Genomic DNA, 14,811 nt, shown 5'->3' with positions numbered 1-14,811 from the left:
GTGCCACCTGGTGTCCTGGTGTCCCATTGGTGCTGAGCAGGGCATGGCTGTGGGCACTGCTCTCCCTCGCCCTGTCTCTCCACATCATTTCTCACGTCACTTCCATCTGCTCGGCCCTTCTCTCGCTCCCTGGCAGGAGACACATGTCCCTCTTCAGCGTGATTCATTCTGTGGCTCTCATGACACATATGGCAGCGGGGCCACGCCGACGGGCACACTTGGCACCTCGTGTCACCATCAGTGCCAGCACCCTACTGAGTGGCTGGGCACGGCACCAGCTGGTGACACACAGCACAGAAGGCAGAGCTTCCCTACTGTGTCCTGCAAAGGGCACGGGGACATCGTGCCACACCGCTGCCGTGCACAGCAGGACAGCTGTCAGCATCCTTGGGGACACGCAGTGGGGGCACACACAGAAGCAGCCCCCAGAGGTGGGCGTCTCAGTGGTGAGGGGCTTCGGCTGGGCTCTAACAGTGTGTGCTCACACTGCAGGGACACCATGGCCCCCTACGCCATCCCCACTGAGCTGATAGTGGTGGAGGAGATCCCACGCAACCAGATGGGGAAAGTCAACAAGAAGGAGCTCCTGCAGCGCTTCTACCCGGCGTAGTGCGCAGCCTGGGAGCCCCATCCTCTGCCCCGAGGGCTCCCTGCTCCTCAGCGTGGAACAAAGCCCCCAGAAACGAGATGGGTGAACACACAGCAACCTCAAGGGAAGGTAATGGTGGCACGGAGCACTGTGCCCAGCTCACCCCAGCACAGGAGGGCTCCCAGCCCCGCTCCTGCTCGGCCCCGCTCCGATCCTTTGTGTTACGCCATCAGCGACGCAGTAAATTTTGTAACTCACCAAATAGATCAATATCAAATTATCATGTCTCACATTCATAACTCTTAAGCAAGCAACAATGGGGAGAGACAAGGTCACCGGAGAATAAATCGCAGCGAGGGCTCTTCACGATCCATCATTCCCGACAAGCCCGGCACCCAGCGCCGGCGCCGTGACAAGATCATTAATAAAACTCCACGGGAGCGCAATCGATGGCTCTGATGGATGATCACAGGTAGCAAATAGTGCAGAACACCTGGTTGTCACCCTGCAGTGAGGGGCTCACACGGCCCGGGGGTGTCCTCGTGTCCCCTGTGGATGGGGTTGGCGATGTGAGGTCACGCTGCCTCCATGCCCACTGAGCAAGGCAGAGTTTGGTGTGTGGAGCTGAGCGCCACTGTGGGGATGTGTGTCCCAAAGCCAGGTGCTCTGCTTCCCTTGCATTGGGGGGGTGGGGCTGTGTGCAACCCCCCCCCCCACTCCCCCCTGAGTCTCTCAGCACTTCTCACTTGCCAGCCATGTCTGCGTGGATGCTTCCATCATGTGTGCACAACCGTTCCATTACGTGTGGTGGCCACGGGCTGTGAAGCCATCCGTCTCCTTCAGGGGGGGCTGCAGGGCTGTGTGGGGTGGCAGCAGGAGGGTGGGTGGGTGAGAGCAGGAGGACGGATGGGGACGGGCCAGTGAGTGCCACCGTGTCCCCTCGGCCACCCCCAGCCCTGCTACTTCCAGGCTTCAGTGGATGGGAGCAGGGCAGCCTTCGTCCCATGTCCCCTCTCGCATGTCCCCAACCCATGTCCTATGTCTGATGTCCTTCCATGTGCCGTGTCTCACCTCCTCTGTCCTATGTCCTATGTTCTTTGCACTGTCCCCTGTCCCCTGCCTCCGTGCCCCATTTCCTAACCTCTATCCCACAGAGCTTTGCAGTAGATGCCCTGTGCTGTGGGAAAAGGGGGGACAGGGGAAGGGGGGTTTGAGTGTGGTTAGGGCACTCCCAAAAGGGAGAATTCCAGACGGGGACGCGGAACTGCCACTCCATGTCACCAAAACGCTGCACCTTCACCTGTCAGGGACAAAGGACAGGGGACACGGCCCCTGCCCAGCCCTGGGGAGGGGGCATCGGCTGCAGCCCGTCCCCCCTCGGGCCGCTCCTGCCGCTCCCGCTGTGCTTCCCCCCGGGTGCGGGGACAGCGGTGGCCGGAGCGATGCTGCCACCTGGTGCCACCACCTCGCCGAGCTGTGGGGATGAGATGGGATGGGATGGGATGGGATGGGATGGGATGGGATGGGATGGGATGGGATGGGATGGGATGGGGATGGGGTTGGGGATGGGGTGGGGTGGGACAGGACAGGACAGGATGGGGTTGGGGGTGATGAGGGCAAGGACAATGTTGTTGGAGATGGAATGAGTTGATGAGAAGGAGAATAGTATTGGGATGTCTATGGGGATGGAGGTTCAATAGGGTTAGGAATGAGGATGATGGGGATGATGAGGATGGGACGTGGGTGATAGCAGGGATTGGGCTGTTGGGGATGAGGTGGGATCGATGGAGGCAGGACTGATGGGAACGAGGCTCATGGGATGGGGCTGAGAGGGGACAGAGTTGATGGGGATGGGGCTGATAGTGATGGAATTGACAGGGGCGAGATGGGGCTGATAATGTCAGTAGGGCTTTTGGAAATGGGATGGGATGGGATGGGATGGGATGGGGGTGAGGATAGGATGATGATGGGGATGGGACCGATGCTGTCAGGGCCGGGAAGGCCGCACCGCCCCCCTCCCACCCGCCCTGGCCCCCCGCCCAGCGCCCGCCGTCAGCACAGATGGCCCCGCACCTGTCCCGGCAACGCGGCCGCGGGGCGGGCGGGGCCGTTCCGGGAGGCGGAGGCGGGGGGAGGCCGGGCCCGGTGCAGAGCGAGGGGAGCAGCGGCGCTCTGCCCGCCCGCCCCGTCGCGGCATCCCCGGGGCGCACCCGGCGACAGCTGCCGCATTCCCCTCCCGAGCGCGGGGGGGATCCCGTACCCCACACCCCTCCCGTCGCCCCCCGCATCTCGGGACCCCCTCCCAAAGGCCGGCCCCGACCTCCCCGCTCCCCCCGCAGCCGTCCGCCACGTCGGGTCCAGCCGTGCGGGCGGGAGGAGCGGGGGGGGGAGCCGGGGCAGCTGCCGGCCGGCCGGGGGGGCCCGGCCCCTTCAGCACATGTGCTGTCACTCAGCCGTCCCCGCCGTTATTGTCGCTCCGGGCCGGGGCTGCGCCATGGGGCCCCCGCTGCTGCTCGCCTGCCTGCTCGCCCCGCTCTGCGCCAGGGTAAGGGATGGGGCCAGGGGGTGGGGGGCAGCGAGGTGGTGCTGGGGGAGCGGTGGGGTTGGGGGGCGCGGAGCCCTGGCCCCCATCGATGCGCTTTCCTGGGGGTGGAGGGGATGGGGTTCGGGAGCAGCGTGGTGTTTCTCACCCTGTATGTCAGAGAACAGTGAGATGGAGCTTGGGGGGGGCTTGAAATCACCTCACTGTCCTCATTCCCCCCTCCCCCCCCCCCCCCCGCCAGCGGTGCTGCCGGACCCCCCACACCCCACTGCCTGTGTGGAGCTCCTCAGTATGGCTTCAGCCCTGAATACTGTGAGGCCACTGGGGCTCTGGTCTGGGCCCTGCAGCCCTGGGGGGCTGTCACACAGTGGCTGCCCCCACTGCACTGCCATCCCCTCCCCACCTGTCCTGAGCTCCCACAAAGGGGGCTGTGGGTCAGCCCCATCTCAGCCTCACTGCTGAGTTCTGCAGACCCCACAGCACAGCTCTGCACCTCACTGTAACCACCCTGCAGCCCCCTGTAGCCCCCGCTCCTCTTCCTAACCCCTCTGTAGCCCCCACGCCTCCCTGCCCCCCCAGCCCTGTGTTCCTGACCCATGCAAACATGTAACTCTTCTTCTTCCCCAACGTTCCCCCCCTGCAGGATGCCAGCGCAGCCCTGGGCAGCCCCCCTGGCTGGCGGCACCACGAGGGGTCCCGGCGGGTGAAGAGGGCCTGGGTGATCCCCCCCATCAGCATCTCCGAGAACCACAAACGCATCCCCCACCTCCTGGTGCAGGTAGGCAGGGCCAGGGGGGATGGAAAGACCCCCATGGCATGGGGGAGGACAGCCCCCAGCCCCATCGCCGCTCCTCCCCGCACAGATAAAGTCAGACAAGCAGCAGCCCGGGGGGGTGATCTACAGCATCAAGGGGCCGGGGGTGGATGAGGAGCCCCTGGGCATCTTCTCCATCGACAAGTTCAGTGGCAAAGTGTTCCTCAACGCCACGCTGGACCGCGAGCAGAATGACCGGTTCCGGGTAAGGATGCTGCGCAGCCCCTTGCCCCCCCCTGCCCTCAGCTGCATCCCCAACCCCGGGGCTCTGCGTGCCCACAGCTGAAGGCCTTCGCGCTGGACCTGGGGGGCACAACGCTGGAGGACCCCACGGACCTGGAGATCATCGTGGTGGACCAGAACGACAACAGGCCGCTGTTCCGCCACGACGTCTTCACCGGGCGCGTGGTGGAGGGGGCTGCGCCAGGTGGGTCTGAGCTGGGGGGGTGTTGATGGGTTGGGGGGGCGCAACCCGGCCCCATAAGTGGTCCCCCAGCCCCGTGGTGACGGCAGGGACCTGCGTGCTGACGGTGGAGGCCACTGATGCCGACGACCCCGAGACGGACAACGCGGCGCTGCGGTTCTCCATCCTGGAGCAGGGCCATGGGGAAATGTTCAGCATCAACGCCTCCAGCGGGGAGATCTGCACCGCGAAGGACGGCCTGGACCGTGAGGTGTGTGTGGGGGGGAGGGGGGGGGGGAGGATTCCACAGCCATATGTGGGACCAGATGTGGTGTGGGGGGGCTCCACGGACTGTGGGCTCAGCGCCATCCCCTTCCTCGCAGGCCGTGGGGGTGTACAACCTGACCCTCCAGGCAGCTGACATGTCTGGGGATGGGCTGACCACCACCGCCACCGCCGTCATCTACCTGGAGGACATCAACGACAACGCTCCCGAGTTCACCAAGGAGGAGGTGGGCAGAGCTGGGCTGGGTGTGGGGCCGCAGCCCCCCGCTTGGTGCCGACTCCTCTCCCTGTCAGTTCTCCATGGAGGTGGAGGAGCAGGCGGTGGGTGTGGAGGTGGGCCGAGTGCTGGTGCACGATAAGGACCTGGCCGGATCTGCCAACTGGGCGGCCAAGTTCACCATCCTGGAGGGCGACCCCGAGGGGGCGTTCGCCATCCGCACCGATCCTCACACCAACGACGGCGTGCTGTCCGTGGCCAAGGTGTGCAGCAGGGCGGCGGGCTTTGGGGATGCGGGCAGGCACGGCGCAGCCGCTGATCCCGCACTCCCCCCTCTCACCCCGCGCAGCCGCTGGACCACGAGGTGCGGGACCGCTTCCAGCTGACGGTGTCGGTGCAGAACCAGCGGCCGCTGGAGGCGGGGGTCGCGAGCAGCCCGCGGGCGGTGGCCACGGTGCGGGTGCGGGTGCGGGACGTCAACGAGGCGCCCGTCTTCCGCGAGAACCCGCGGCGCGTCAGCGTGCTGGAAGGGACCCCCCCGGGCACCGCCGTCACCACCTACACCGCCAGCGACCCCGACACGCGCCGCCTGCAGACCCTGACGTGAGCGTGCGGGGTGGGCGGTGCGGGAGGGGGGGGGGAAACGCGCGGCGTCTTCGGGTGCGCACGTGGAAGGGGCGCAGAACGTAACGCCGGCGTTCCTCGCCCCGGCGCCGACAGCTACGCGCTGCTGTACGACCCTGCGGGATGGCTGCAGCTCGACCCGCGCTCCGGCACCGTGCGGACCCAGCGGGAGCTGCGGGACCCGTCCGCCTTCCTGCAGGGCGGTTGGTACATCGCTCTGCTGCTCGCCCGCGATGACGGTGACCGTCCCTTCGCCCTCCCCCCCGCTGTCCCCCCCCCTCCCCTCCCTCACCTTTGGGCGCTCCCCCTGACGGTTCTCTCCGTGCCCCCTCCCCCCCCCCAGCCGACCCGCCTCTTTCGGCCACGGGCACGCTGTCCATTGAGATCGTGGAGGTGAACGACCACGCTCCGCAGCTGCAGCCGCCGTCGGGGGCGGTGTGCGGGCGGCCGGGCCGGGGGGGGACCCTTCTGCTGGGGGCCAACGACCGGGACCGACCCCCCCACGGAGCGCCCTTCCACTTCCAGCTCAGCCCCCAGCACCCGCAGCTCGCCCGCAACTGGAGCGTCACCCGCTTCAACGGTGAGGGAGTGGGGGAACGGGGTCGGGGGGCCGCCGTGCTGGGCTGATCCCGCTGACCCCGTGCCCCTCCATCCCCCCGCAGTGACGCACGCGGTGCTGGCCGTGCTGGCAGAGTTGCCCGCCGGGCCCTACTCGCTGCCGCTGCTACTGCGGGACTCCGGCACCCCCCCCCGGGAGCAGCAGCAGCTGCTCAACGTCTCCGTGTGTCCCTGCGGCCGCGACGGGCTCTGCGATGACGGGGTCCTGGCGGCCGCCACAGCCGGTGTCGGGGTCGCCCTGGAGGCTCTCGTGATCATCGTCGGCAGCATCGTCCTCCTTCTCAGTGAGTGGCACCGCAGAGCCCCCCCCCCCCGCCACCGCCCCATCCCACCGCAACCCCAGCCCCACTTTTGCACCCGCACGGCCCCCACGTCACCCCAACCCCTTATCTCCATCCCCGCCACCCAACCCCTCACCTGCATCCCGCTTCACTCGCGCCTCCACCCGACCCCCCCACCCTCTATCCCGCAGTGTTGGTTCTGCTGGGGGCCGCGCAGGTCCGGAGCCGCCGCCGGGCGCAGCGGCGGGGTTTGCTGCAGCGCTGGGGGGACGACGTACGGGACAACGTGCTCAACTACGACGAGCAGGGAGGCGGCGAGGAGGACCAGGTGGGGGCACCGGGCCGGGGGTCGGTGGGGGGGGAGAGGGGGAGGTTTGGTCTCATCGCCCCCTTCCCGTCCCCGCAGGACGCCTACGATCTGACCCAGCTGCGGCACCCCCCGCCCCACGGCCGCCCCCCACTCCGCAGAGACGCCCCGCTGCGCTCCGCCACCCCCCCCGGCTCCTCCCGGCGCCCGCCCCGCGGCCCCTCCGACATCGAGGATTTCATCAACGAGGTGGGACGCGGCGCTGCCCCCCCCTCCCGTGCCCGCCCCGTATCCCATGGGGCTGATGATGCCCCCCCGGATCCCGCAGGGCTTGGAGGCGGCTGACAGCGATCCCAGCGTTCCCCCCTACGACACCGCGCTCATTTACGACTACGAGGGCTCGGGCTCGGCGGGCAGCGCCCTCAGCTCCATCGTCTCCAGCCTGACGGACGGGGATCAGGACTACGATTACCTGCGGGAGTGGGGGCCGCGCTTCCGCCGCCTGGCCGACCTCTACGGGCCGTGAAGGAGCCCCGACCCCGTCTGGCAGCCGGGCAACGCGGTGGCTCTGAGCGCAGCGGGTGCCGCTGCCGGGCTCCGCACTGGGGAGGGTCTCCCCTCCATCCCCAATAAAGCTCCCACCCCCGGCTGTACCCCCCGGGTACAAACAAAGGCACTTTTATTGGCAGCACGTCAGCACCCGCTGCATTCCTCTCTCCCCCCCTACCAACCCCCTCACCTGGGCATCACCCCCGCCCCAGGACTCCCAGCAGCGCTCCTCCCGGGGCAGGATCCGGCCCAGCGATGTGAGGGCCGGGGGGCACGCAGCTCTTTCGCAGCCCCAGGGCCACACGGGGATGGGGGGCTCGGAGAAGCGGGGGGGCTCAGAGCTGCGTTTGGCCACTGGGGGAGGGGTCTCTGCGTGCACCCATCGCTGGGCTTGCCTCCTCCCCGCCTCGCGGCCAAGTAGCATTGGGAAGCCCCCTGGGGGCCGTGGCTACGTCTGGGTAGGGGGACTCGCAGGGCCGCGGCCCGATCCCAGCGCCCTTTGGGCAGAGGGGACGATGCGGGAATAGTCGTGGGGAATTCCGCGGGGGGCGAGCAGGGGGAGGTGGTCCTCGCGGGGGGGACGGCGGAAGAGGGGGGGCCGGCGCTGGTTCTCGCCCTCCTGCAGGGAATGGGGCAGGCGGCGGCCCTGGCTCTCGGGCAGCAGCATGATGCTGAGCACCGCCAGGATGGCGAAGGAGGCGAACACCAGGTGGTGCAGGAAGAACCCGCGGCTGCTGGCGACGGCGGCGATGGGGGCGGCCGCGGAGCCCACCAGGTTGGCCCCCACAACCAGGCCCAGCCCCGCGCCTCTGCGGGAAGAGAATGAGCTGAGAGTTGGGGCGTGGGGGGGGGGGGGGCTGAGGGGTGACGTCGGGAGGGGGGGATTGCGAACCGCTCACCTGACCACGGTGGGCAGCACCTCGCTGGCGAAGAAGATGCTGAGCATGGTGACGGCGTGCGAGGCGGTGACCCCCAGCACGGACAGCATCAGCACGATGAGCTCCAGGAGGTCTGGGGGGGGGGAGTGAAGGGGAGGAGAGCCGTGAGGGTGCAAACCTCGGCGCCCCCATCCCCCCCCCCCCCCGGCTGCTTACACTGGGTGAGCGCCAGCAGCAGCAGCGAGGCGGTGCCGGTCAGCACAGTGCACAGCAGCAGCACAGCGCGACGCCCGCAGCGCTCCGCGGTGACGCAGAGGAAAAGGCACGCGGCCGCTTCGGGGCCCCGCAGCGCGAAGTACGCGGGCAGGAAACGCGGGAGGTGCGGGGCCAGATTGCGGGTGAAGCAGTGCCGGATGCCGGAGCCGATGAAACTGCGGGGTGGGGATGGGGGGTGTGATGGGAAGGGTTGGGAACGGGGGTTTTGGAGAAGCCCAGTGCCGCTGCACTCACGCTGTGAAGCCGAGGATGACGGCGTTCTTCCAGATGACCCTGGTGCCGAAGATCTCGCACACACTGTGGTAGTGGGGCTGCGGGCACTGCTCTGCCAGCGCCTCCAGCTCTGCGTGGCACAGAGCTCAGAGCCGGCACGACACGTCGGGATGGGGAAGGGGGTCCCAACCACCCCCCCCCGCCACGCACCCGCCATGGTGCTGCTCCGCTCCTCGGCCCCGCATCCGCCGCTCCCCGCCAGCGCCCGCAGCGTCTTCCTGGCTCGTTCCAGCTGCTGCGTGGCCAACAGCCAGCGCGGGGACTCCAGCAGCAGCGCCGGGCACCTGCGGGGCAGAGAGGGGGAGGCCGACATCACGGGGTGAGAAAGGGACTGTGAGAAAGGGACTGACCCCCCCGCTGCCACCGCCACCCCGTTCCTGGAAACCCTCAGCTCGAGATCTGAGCAAACGTTTACCCACGGCGCACGAGAGCCCCGCAGCCTTTGATGCCGAAGTGCGCAGGCAGCGGGCACCGCCCGGCCCCGCTCCCCCCGTGCTCACCACCAACACGCTGCCAGCAGCGCCAGCACGGCCGTCACGGCGCCCTGCAGCACCCGCCAGTCCCGGCACAGCACCGCCAGCCCCGGCAGCAGCAGTTCTCCCGCCAGCCAGGAGAAGCCGGCGATCATCGTCACCTCCAGCCGGTGCGGGGGGTCACACAGCTCCAGCCCTGGCGTGAGACGTGGGGACAAATGGTGCAGGATGGGGGTCGTGGCCATGGGGGCGTCTGCACCCTGCGGGTCCCCGATTCCCACAGCATCCCACGGCATCCTGCTCTCCACAGCACGCCACTTGCTGGAGCATCCTGCGCCCTGCAGGATCCCTGATCCCGCAGCCTCCCGCATCCCTCGTTATCCAGCACACCACTTGCTGGACCCCACAGCAGCCCCCGCCCCACAGCAGCCCACACCCCACTCACTTGCCACGTAGAGGGATAGGAAGGCTCCGGCCAGCGCAGCCCCAAAGAGCAGCCGTGCCACCAGCACCATGACAAAGTTGATGGCCAACGCCACGCTGAGCCCCAGCGGCACCGCCAGCCCCAGGGACACCAGGAAGGTGGGACGGCGGCCAAACCTGGAAGGGTGAGGGGGGGGTGAGCTGGCTTGAGGGTCCTATGGGGGGATGCCCCACCAGCCCCCCGCCCCGCTACCTGTCGCAGGCCATGCCTGCAGCGATGCTGCCCAGCGCCCAGCCCAGCAGGTGCGTGGTTTGCTCCAGAGGCACCTTCCAACGTGCGGCACACACCAGGTCCCACTATGGGGGGAGGGGGAGTCCATAGTCTGGGGGGCTTCTGGGCACCCTCCATCCCATCCAAGGGGTGCCAGACCTCGGGAACACCCTCCAGACCTTCTGAAGTCCCTTGGACGCCCACCCCGGACCCCAGGACTCCCCAGAACTCCCAGCCCAGGATCCCTCAGGTACCCACAAACTGCAGGGGTTCCACCAGACTCTCCCAAGCCCCCCAGGCCCCAGGACTCTGCAGATCCCACTCACATCCAGAACCCCTCAGCTCCTCCCTAACTTAGGGAACCCCCCCAGACTCTTCCAACCCCTCCCCAATCCCAGCCCCTTCCCCCGCATCCTCCTGATCCCCTCAGAACTCAGGACCCCCTATGACCCCTCCATTTCCTTCTGAGCTCCCAAGGACCCCGGCTTCCCCTCTGTTCCAAACCCCCCAGGCCTCCCGTACGCCATTCACCCCCACCCCGAGACTCTTCCAATCCCTCAGCTTCCCCCAGATCCCATAGACCCTAAGAGCCCTAACCCCCAGAACGCAGGAACACCCCCCTGCCAGAACCCTCTCAATTCTCTCTCTGGCTCCAGCCCCGCACCCCAGATCCTCCCAACCCCCCCCAGAACTCAAGCAACCCTACAACCCTCCGCCACCCCCGACCTCCTCCAGGTACAAACCTATCCCAGACCCCCCAGACTCTTCCACATCTCCCCACGCTCGGATCCCCTCCATCCCCAAAACTTACACCTTTACACCCTCTTAACCCCCTCCCCAACCCCAGAGCTCCCCCAGATCCTCCCGAACCCACCTCAAACTCAGCGGCCCCGATAAACCCAAACCCGGGCACATTCCCAAATCCCCTCAACCCTTCCCCTTCCTCCGGCTTCCCCGCAGACCTCCGTGACCAGATTGGAACGCAGCCCGGCGGCGGGCATCGCGTAGTGCCACCCGCGGGTGCACGGCCCGGTGCCGTTGGGCGGAGCGGCGGTTCCGCGGTACCGGTACAGCTGACACGGGCTCCATCCGGAGCGCAGTCGCGGCACGGCGGCGCGGAGCAGAGCGGGCCCCGCCAGGCGGCGCAGCGGCGGCGGCAGCAGCGCGGGGTCGGGGCGGCAGCGGTGCGGAGGTTCGACTCCCAGCGCCCAGCCCAGCGCCCAGCCCAGGGCCAAAGCCGCGCACGGAGCCCACCCCCCTGCCGCCCTCCGGCCCCGCGGCCGCCCGCCGCTGCCGCCGCCCCCACCCCCAGGTCCCGGTCCCGACGCCGCCGCCATCCGTTCGGCCCCGCAGGTGAGGGCGGGGACCGCCCGCTGTGCCCACCCCTGGGCCGGGCTCTGCTCCACCGCCCGCCCCCGAAGGACAGAAGTTCGGTTCGGGGCGTTTGGAGCCGCGCGATGTCTCGGGGTGGGGGGGGCAGAAAAACAGCGAAGGGGGAACGGTGAAGCGGGGAGCAAAGTAGGGAGGGGGAAAGGGGAGAAAAGGGAAAGTTCTGTATCCGCGCTGGGGCGCTGAGCTCCGCGATGCCCACAGCTCCGGGATCGGGGGCTGAACAGTGGGATGGGGGCGAAGCAGCAGCAAGGCCGCCGCGGGGCTCAGGACGTGAATAACAAGGAGGAGAGGAGCGTTGACTGAGAGCCGCATCCGGGACCGGCAGGCGCACGTCGTGCCGGGGGGGCACAGCAAGGGGCTCCGTGGGGCTCAGCTGCTCCCCTGGCAGCGCTGCCGGACCGCAGAGATGAAGGTAATTTTAATTAATTTATTTATTTCTTTACACATAACTGAAAGTGATGTTACAGTACATAAGTTATTTACAACTGTGCAGTAATGTGTTGCAAAATAAATTATCTAGAAGGCAGCAAAAGTACATTGTTAATGTATATAAAAACTGTACAGCATTTATGGGATACAATTTTTCTTTATATGAGTATTGGCTCTGTAGTGTTTTTCAAGTTATGTTCTCAGAAAGAGAAACGAAATGCCCAAGATTAAAGGAAAAAAAAAATATATATATATATATAAACCACATGGATTTGACTCCATTAAAAACACAGTTGGCAAAGTCCTTTCTCTGCGTTCCCGCTGCCCATCGCCGGGCTCTGCTGGGCTCTGCTGGGCTCTGCTGGGCTCCGCTGGGCTCCGTGCCCGCGCCGCAGTGCTGCCCGTGGGCACCGCTGTCCTTTGTCCCCGGTTGGGTCTCCGCGTGTTCTTTCGACTCAGTCTTTTTTGGAGACGCCCCCGGGATGGAAGAGAAAATCGCCCCCTGCCCCCCCGTGGTCTCCTCTCCGTGCGCAGAGCGCCGCCCTGTGCCAGGCAGCAGCTCCTGCAGCTCCGCCCGCTGCTGCCGCCCGCCGCCGGGCACGGAGGGGCCGCGCCGTCAGTCCGGCACCGAGGGCCGCGCTGTGAAGAAAGTGCAATGTTGTGTTTCGTTTCCGATCGGTTTGTTGTTTGTCTGTTTTGCTGTATTTCTGCCGATAGCTGCTTCCTCCTCCTCTGACCAAGGGATTCATCAGCAAGCGGGAAGGGTGAATGTGAGCGCGACCGCCCGACCTCGGAGGGCTCCGTCCGTGCCAGTGTTCAGTGACGTCTCCCGGTGCAGAACTGTCATGCCGGCAACAGCACAAAGTCATCGTTCACGTCGACCATCGGCACGTAGAAGGAGGGCACCTCGTTGACGCAGAGGGATTTGTGCCCCGCGGGGTCCAACTCCTGCACCTTCAGCTGCCACTCCATCCTCTGCACCGCGTTCAGCGCGGCGGCCTCGTGCTGCTGCCGCATCAGCAGGCACGTCTGCAGGAAAAGGGGACAGAGGGGTGGTGAGGGCCGGGGGGGGGCGCTGCAGCCCTTGGGCAGGACAGGGCTGCTCCTGTGGAGCCCCCACCACAGAACGGATCCCTCCCGCGCTCCTCCTGCTGTTAAGAGCGCCCGGCCCGTGCCTGGAGGAGACGCAGAGCTCAGGATGCTCTCTGTCACCACGGGGAGCCTGCAGGGGCAGGGCTACAGCCTGGAGCAGTGAATGAGCAGCCGGTGGGAAGGCAGGGCCAGCCCAGGGGAGCTCAGGTGCAAGCAATGAATCTGAGTGATGGAAGGGCTGGAGCCAGGATCCTCCCCCTCCCAGACCTCATTTAAGGGCTGGCAGTGGAAGTGAGGGCATCTCTTACTATCTATCTGAGGCCTTCCAAAGGTAAGCAGCTCTTTTCTTTCATTTCTGCCTCTGTGGCTGCTGTATTTAGGCTTATTTTCATTTGCTGCAGACAAAGACTGTACCACCCTGCTATTATCTTCCTATTACAGAGCCTCACAGGGTTGGAAGGGACCTCAAGGATCATGAATCTCCAACCCTCTGCAGCCAGGGAGGTGCAGTAGCTTCCAAAGCCATGAGCACTCAGAGCTCTGAACCCATGGTGTCAGTAACAGTGCTGACAGGGTGCTGCTCCCTATGCAGAGCTGCCACCTCTCTGTCACCAATGGACCAACGTCTCCCCCAGGTCTGCCTGCCCAGGGCCCTGCAGAGCACTCTTAACCCTGCCCAATTCCCAGTTTGCTGCAGCCAGCCAAGAGCAACCATGGGAGTGAGTAGAACAGGAGGCTTAGGTTGACAACGCAGCAGCAGCCAGACAGGCAGCCCCAAGCAGAATGTGTCCCCATCCCCTGGTTCTGGCCCAGCAACCCACACGCCTCGCTGCAGAGCTTCTGGAAGCCACAGGAATGCAGCTCCCCAAGCTGTGCCCCATGGTGCTGAGCAGTGGATCTGTGCCCTGCGCTGCACCCACAGCCCTCACCTTCATCCGGTCGTACTTGTCGTCCACGTCTTGCAGCCAGGAAATGAACTGCCGTGCATTGAAGCGGTCCCTGACCGACTTGTTTTCGTCTCCCTGAGCAAAAAGGAATGACGTGGGAGATGGGTTATTTGCTTTCAGCACTCCAAGGTCCAACAGGCCGTGCTCAGACCCCTCTTACAGCACTCGCTCGCAGCGGTCAGAGCGGGGGGACGTGGGAGCACAGCCTGACAGGCAGACACTGCCTGCTGTGTGCAGGAGTGCAGGGTGCAGGAGATACATCAGAGCTCCCAAACCCGGCCCAATTCCCTCTGAGCAGAGGAAGGGATTCCACGTCCTTTGTGCTGGAAGCAGCCCAGTGCTTTCCAAGCCAGCGTTCAGATTACTTTAACGGTTCTCTCCCTGTAACTCAACCCAGATAAACCCATTTGCTTGGGGTCTTGCACAGCTCCCCAGGGACAGCCCTGTGCAGGCAGGCAGGCACTACTGACCTGATTTTCTAGAGGCATGTTGTAGACCTCGGAGTCCAGCAGCATGGTGCAGGCACTGAAGGGCACAGCCTGGTTGGCAATAGTCCGTGCTGCCCGACAGTGCACCCTCAAGATCTCCTGCTCGCAGGAGACAATGAGCTTCTCCTGGGAGAGAGCAAACACAGCAGTGAGTGCGGCAACCTCAGTTTCCCTCAGCAAAGGGAATTCAGGGCTCTGTCCCCAGCAAGAGCTGCTGGCGCTGCCTTACCCGCTCGATGCTGTGCTGGAGCCGCAGCTTCCCCCGCACGGCTTCCTGCTGCTTGAACAGCTCCTTTAGGGGCTCTGCCAGCGATGGTGGTGGGGCGATCTGTGGGGCACAACGGGGCAGTTAGGAAAGGCTGCTTTGGTCAGGCAGCAGCACGGGCTGCCCAGGGAGCTGCAGGAGTCACCACCCCTGGAGGAGCCAAGAACTGCAGGGCTGTGGCACTTGGGCCCTGAACTGCTGCACGAAGGAGCAGGCAGGTGTGCGCTCAGCTACGCCCATGGCAGTGCTGGCAGGCGAAGGGGGTGCGAGCTCATCAGACCGGAACTGACGCATGGGCTGCGTCGTACGGGCAGCGGAAATAGCCAGAGTACCTGACCCTGTGTGCAGCAGGGAGGGAAGCAGTTGCACTGACCT

At 65.9% G+C, this 14,811-nt stretch overlaps 4 protein-coding genes across 6 annotated transcripts in view; 2 read left to right on the top strand and 2 right to left on the bottom strand.

Annotated features, from left to right (window-relative positions):
• Positions 1–1,251, top strand: part of ACSF3 (acyl-CoA synthetase family member 3) — a 41,221-nt gene extending 39,970 nt beyond the window's left edge. For 2 of the 3 annotated variants that reach the window (XM_052685784.1, XM_052685785.1), the window contains one exon: positions 493–869. In XM_052685784.1, the coding sequence (XP_052541744.1) occupies positions 493–610 (118 nt within the window). In that variant the 3' untranslated portion in view covers positions 611–869. Of the gene's footprint in view, positions 1–492; positions 870–896 lie in introns of those variants that run through there. The other variant, XR_008207486.1, reaches the window with a different exon arrangement.
• Positions 1,252–2,553: 1,302 nt separating this feature from the next.
• CDH15 (cadherin 15) lies at positions 2,554–7,343 on the top strand. Its single transcript, XM_052685336.1, has 14 exons — positions 2,554–3,134; positions 3,775–3,909; positions 3,995–4,150; positions 4,228–4,372; positions 4,459–4,619; positions 4,732–4,860; positions 4,928–5,113; positions 5,200–5,453; positions 5,571–5,713; positions 5,818–6,054; positions 6,137–6,376; positions 6,565–6,701; positions 6,780–6,929; positions 7,009–7,343. The coding sequence occupies exons 1-14, from the start codon at positions 2,556–2,558 to the stop codon at positions 7,204–7,206; spliced, it is 2,850 nt and encodes a 949-aa protein (XP_052541296.1). The 5' UTR covers positions 2,554–2,555; the 3' UTR covers positions 7,207–7,343.
• Positions 7,344–7,420: 77 nt separating this feature from the next.
• Positions 7,421–11,160, bottom strand: SLC22A31 (solute carrier family 22 member 31). The gene is made up of 9 exons (XM_052685337.1): positions 10,786–11,160; positions 9,806–9,909; positions 9,575–9,729; positions 9,157–9,325; positions 8,807–8,940; positions 8,618–8,726; positions 8,324–8,538; positions 8,129–8,240; positions 7,421–8,038 (listed from the first exon to the last, which is right to left on the bottom strand). Exons 1-9 carry the CDS (start codon positions 11,158–11,160, stop codon positions 7,678–7,680), a joined length of 1,734 nt encoding a protein of 577 aa, XP_052541297.1. The 3' UTR covers positions 7,421–7,677.
• A 468-nt stretch (positions 11,161–11,628) lies between these two features.
• Positions 11,629–14,811, bottom strand: part of ANKRD11 (ankyrin repeat domain containing 11) — an 80,328-nt gene continuing 77,145 nt past the window's right edge. Inside the window, exons 10-13 of the mRNA XM_052685335.1 lie at positions 14,401–14,499; positions 14,154–14,297; positions 13,666–13,758; positions 11,629–12,673 (exon numbers count right to left, since the gene is read on the bottom strand). Coding sequence (XP_052541295.1) covers positions 12,488–12,673; positions 13,666–13,758; positions 14,154–14,297; positions 14,401–14,499 — 522 coding nt within the window. The 3' untranslated portion in view covers positions 11,629–12,487. The remainder of the gene's footprint in view (positions 12,674–13,665; positions 13,759–14,153; positions 14,298–14,400; positions 14,500–14,811) is intronic.

This window comes from Tympanuchus pallidicinctus, unplaced genomic scaffold, assembly GCF_026119805.1.
Source record: "Tympanuchus pallidicinctus isolate F22 unplaced genomic scaffold, pur_lepc_1.0 scaffold22, whole genome shotgun sequence".
Classification (NCBI taxonomy): Eukaryota; Metazoa; Chordata; class Aves; order Galliformes; family Phasianidae; genus Tympanuchus; species Tympanuchus pallidicinctus.
This window is presented reverse-complemented; position numbering and strand designations above follow the sequence as displayed.